Here is a 5,000-nt window from a genome sequence, read left to right on the forward strand (position 1 = left end):
GGCACGTCAAGAATGCCTTGGTTGTTATGTGCCGATGAACTACACAAAATGGAAATATCGGTTGGTCGCCAGGTGACGTCCACGGCCTGGAACGAGGCTCGATGTCCACGTCGTCATTGGGAATCTGTTGATTTTTGCGACATTACAGCCTGATTTGGTTATAACGAGAACACGTGTCATCATCTGGCAGCAGCTCCACCCAGACAGACACGAGCACGCCCCGTCCGCCGCTGCTTTCACACCCACGCCGTCCAACGTGAGCATGGCCCACCCATCGGTTTGCATCATGATGTTTTTGCTGGGACTCTTAACAGACTGCTGAGTAGGAGACCCTGCCTCCCTTTGGTGCCTCCAGCATTGTGCATGTGTGCATGTGCAGCGCTGTTAGCACGCATCTAAAGCAACAAAGACATGAGAGGTGTTAGATATGATGGAAGCTGCCCTGTAATTCATTTTTCCAGGTAGATATTAGAATAGAATAGAATAGAATTCAACTTTATTGTCATTGCACATGTCACAGGTACAAGGCAACGAAATGCAGTTTGCATCCATCCAGAAGTGCTTTAGCCATGATATAGATATATATTAGCAATAATATAGATATGTGAGTATATTACAGAAATGGGTCTATTATGGTATGTTATAGTGTACATGGTATGAAGTATGTTATGAATATGCTATAACTATAAGTATGTACAGGCTATGAACAGGATATAAATATGAAAAACTATACAGAAATCTGAGATATACAGTTATACAGAAATGTGAACTATGCAGGTTATAAACTGTTGTAGGATTAAAAATTATTGTATTGTACAGAATGATTATTTACACAGAACTATACAGCAGTGCAGTTAAGATCAGTGAGATATGTGGATGATTTCTACAGAGGTATATAAAGTGCTGGTGGTTGTGAGTGGTGGTTCAGTGCATGTTATTATTGTGTATTATGTTATATTAAGAGAGATGTGAAGAAACGCTTCATAACTGTATTTTCACTGCATCTTCATCCACCTCTGCCAGTCTAAAAAGAGTTTCCTGTTTCCTGGATGTGACAGCGCAGTAGTACCGCTGTGCGTGCGCGTACGCTCGCTCCAAACCAAACCCTCTGTTCTCGACGGTTCGGGGAGTCCGAGTCACAGAGTTCAGCCGGACGGATCAACGCTGTCCCTTTAAGAGCTCCGGTTGGACGCCGCCTGTCTGCCTGTGTGTCTGTGTTTTTCACTACAACGACCCAAAACATTCTGTCTACGCTGCAACTAGAGCGTTACTTCTGAGGAGCTGAATATACAATTTTCCATGTGGGAGAAAGAGACACAAAATATGCTTGGAGCTTTTCTTAAAAGTCACTGTTGTTCTGCAGAATTCATTACAGTGTATTTCCACTCACTCACAAGTCACAGAGAGGCAACAATGATTCGTCCACTGAGTGCGAGAAATGAGGAGCTTGATAAGGTGGAAACCACGAGGAGCCGGGCGTGGAGATCGTTTGGATCTGTCAGCGTAGATGGGAAAAGCAGTACCTGTGGGGTGTTTCGTGCCACTGTGACTGTGGTAAATGGGGTCTTCATCGCAGCCTGGCTGTCTGGGAGGGGTGGGGGGCTTATTTTGGATAACTGCGTGTATGTGCGTTTGTGTTTCCTGCAGAGAGGGAATATAATAGGAGCTGCACAGAATTAAAGCAGGGTGAGCTTATGAATAGCAGTACAACACAACAGCTTCCTTTGTTGGCTGCTTCCTGGGCACAGGGGCTCCTTTAAAGACGTCCCCGGGGCCTGAGTTTGGTGATCGGTATCTTTTCTAATGATCCAGAGCAATCCCCTGCCCCGGCTGACATGCACTCTACCTTTTTTAAGCAAACGTGAAAAACATTATAACTGAACATCCTCGATTCCCTCAAAATAGGAAATGGGGAAGTATACATGGAGGCTTCCTTGCCCTTCAGCCAGTGTGCAGTGCGTATGGCTAAAGCAGACCTGGGTGGTTTGGGACATCGAGGGTGGAAATGAAAGCTGGATTCTGCTCTTTTGAGAGTGCATCAAAAAAAATAACAGTGCTCATTTGTGAATGGAGCAGCACGTACCAGACTACTCGCTGCACATGCCAGGCCTTTTGTGAATGATTTTCTTGAAGGGCGCTATCAAGGCCTCATCATGCGCGTGTGTGCATATGATTACGTGCAAAAGCACGTTTGCAGTGGGAGGACATCGCTCTGAGAGCTGCAGCTGGCGCACGAGTCTTGTTTCTTTTCTCTGTGACATTTTTTGCATGTGTGTTGCACTAAAACTAGCGGCAGAACATTAATCCTGTTAAATAAACCATTTTATTTTGGAGGTTATTAAATCATTTGAGAGAATTATAGAGATTCACATAAGTGCAGCAGCTTGTTGAGCGCATGCTTGATGGTTTCTTGTTTGATTCACCACCGTCACTTCCATTAAAACCATTAAAAACCGATATATATGATTATATAAAGTATGCCCTACCAATACACCGATATATTGGTTGGGGTCAGTACTGATATTGACAGATTTTAACCATTTCGTCATCAATCCACATTTCCGTTTTAGCCTTTAACGTGGACGTCTGTGGGGATTGACTCATTCTTGGAGCCAGCCTCAAGTGGACATGAGAGGAACTGCAGTTTTAGACACTTGAATGTTGGCTCGTGTTTGTTTTCTAATTTCCTTTGGACAAAGGGAGAAGAACCAGCAGCTATAACAGAGCAGATGGATGTCTGCTCATGTAGAAAGTCTGAATAGACCTCAGAAAAACTGAACAGATTCGTCCTTGTTGTGTAAAACTGCGGTGTCATCCCCGGCTCCGACCCACGGCGCTCCGCTATGTCACCGAGCATTCCTGCCTCATTCCAATTCTGATAACTGCACGCAGAAACATTTGAGGCATTTTCTGTGTGTTTTGCTCAAAAAACAGTTTTGTTTGCTTTAACCGAAGGCGTTTCTCTGCAGCGTCCACGTTGTCTCCAGAAGTCCTGACCTTCAGCTAGTCGTGGCTCGCACACAAAGCTCGTTCATTAGGATTTTGATGTTGTGTGTTTCTCTGTGTAGGCTGACTTGCTCACGGTGTGCGGGCTTGTGTCCTAAAGAGTGTGTGGGAAACAAGACCATCGACTCGGTAACGTCGGCCCAGGCTTTGAGGGGGTGCACCATTCTTAAAGGCAACATGATCATCAAGATTCGAGGAGGCAGTGAGTACCACTTCCTGTTTCTCTCTCCGTGTCGCCTTCTTGTCCATTACTTGGGTTTCTTGACTTTTCCCCCCCTTTGTTAAAACTTTTTGAGCCTTTATCTGTATATACCTGACCTGTCTGCTCTCATCAGCTGGTAGCTGTTTATGTGATGAACTGTCTTCTTTATAGATAACATAGCAGCCGAATTGGAGGCGAGTTTGGGTCAGATTGAAGAGATCACAGGCTACCTGACCATCCGCAGAGCTTACGCCCTGGTCTCCCTCTCATTCCTCCGCAAACTACGTGTCATCAGGGGGGAGCAGCTTGAGGCAGAGTAAGTCTCCTCTCCTCTCCTCTCCTCTCCTCTTGTCTCCTCTCCTCTTCTCTCCTCTTGTCTCCTCTCCTCTCCTGTCTCTTGTCTCTTTTCTCCTCTCCTCTCCTCTCGTCTCCTCGCTGTGAGGGATTGATTTTTCTGATGTCCGATCTCTTTCAGTGCCTATGCCTTCTATCTCGTCTCCTCTCCACTCCTCTTGTCTCCTCTCGTCTCGTCTCGTCTCCTGTCCTCTCGTCTCCTCTCCTCTCCTCTCGTCTCCTCTCGTCTCCTCGCTGTGAGGGATTGATTTTTCTGATGTCCAATCTCTTTCAGTGCCTATGCCTTCTATCTCGTCTCCTCTCGTCTCCTCTCCTCTCGTCTCCTCCCCTCTCCTCTACTCTCCTCTCCTCTTGTCTCCTCTCCTCCCCTCTCCTCTTCTCTCCTCTCCTCTCCTCTTGTCTCCTCTCCTCTTCTCTCCTCTTGTCTCCTCTCCTCTCCTGTCTCTTGTCTCTTTTCTCCTCTCCTCTCCTCTCCTCTCCTCTCCTCTCGTCTCCTCGCTGTGAGGGATTGATTTTTCTGATGTCCGATCTCTTTCAGTGCCTATGCCTTCTATCTCGTCTCCTCTCGTCTCCTCTCGTCTCCTCTCCTCTCCTCTCCTCTCGCCTCCTCTCCTCTTATCTCCCCTCCTCTCCTCTTGTCTCCTCTCCTCCCCTCTCCTCTCCTCTCCTCTCGTCTCTTCTCCTCTCCTCCCCTCTCCTCTTTTCTCCTCTCCTCTTGTCTCCTCTCCTCTTGTCTCCTCTCCTCCCCTCTCCTCTCCTCTCCTCCCCTCTCCTCTCGTCTCGTCCCCTCTCCTCTCGTCTCCTCTCCTCTACTCTCCTCTTGTCTCCTCTCCTCTTTTCTCCTCCCCTCTCCTCTCCTCTCGTCTCCTCTCCTCCCCTCTCGTCTCCTCTCGTCTCGTCTCGTCTCGTCTCGTCTCGTCTCGTCTCGTCTCCTCGCTGTGAGGGATTGATTTTTCTGATGTCCGATCTCTTTCAGTGCCTATGCCTTCTATCTCGTCTCCTCTCCTCTCCTCTTGTCTCCTCTCCTCTCGTCTCCTCTCCTCTCCTCTCCTCTCGTCTCCTCTCCTCTCCTCTTGTCCCCTCTCCTCTCGTCTCCTCCCCTCTCCTCTCGTCTCCTCTCCTCTACTCTCGTCTCGTCTCGTCTCGTCTCGTCTCCTCCCCTCTCCTCCCCTCTCGTCTCCTCTCCTCTCCTCCCCTCCCCTCTCCTCTTGTCTCCTCTCCTCTCGTCTCCTCCCCTCTCCTCTCGTCTCCTCTCCTCTACTCTCGTCTCGTCTCGTCTCGTCTCGTCTCCTCCCCTCTCCTCCCCTCTCGTCTCCTCTCCTCTCCTCCCCTCCCCTCTCCTCTTGTCTCGTCTCGTCTCCTCTCGTCTCCTCTCGTCTCCTCGCTGTGAGGGATTGATTTTTCTGATGTCCGATCTCTTTCAGTGCCTATGCCTTCT

The 5,000-nt window shown here is 48.4% G+C and overlaps 1 protein-coding gene across 3 annotated transcripts in view; it reads left to right on the top strand.

The window, feature by feature from the left end:
• Positions 1-5,000, top strand: part of insrb (insulin receptor b) — an 82,214-nt gene that overhangs the window by 56,013 nt on the left and 21,201 nt on the right. For all 3 annotated transcript variants that reach the window (XM_084921902.1, XM_084921904.1, XM_084921903.1), the window contains 2 exons: positions 3,069-3,208; positions 3,380-3,524. In XM_084921902.1, the coding sequence (XP_084778028.1) occupies positions 3,069-3,208; positions 3,380-3,524 (285 nt within the window). The remainder of the gene's footprint in view (positions 1-3,068; positions 3,209-3,379; positions 3,525-5,000) is intronic.

This window comes from Perissodus microlepis, chromosome 23 (assembly GCF_051167445.1).
Source record: "Perissodus microlepis isolate ML-2025 ecotype Zambia chromosome 23, ASM5116744v1, whole genome shotgun sequence".
Classification (NCBI taxonomy): Eukaryota; Metazoa; Chordata; class Actinopteri; order Cichliformes; family Cichlidae; genus Perissodus; species Perissodus microlepis.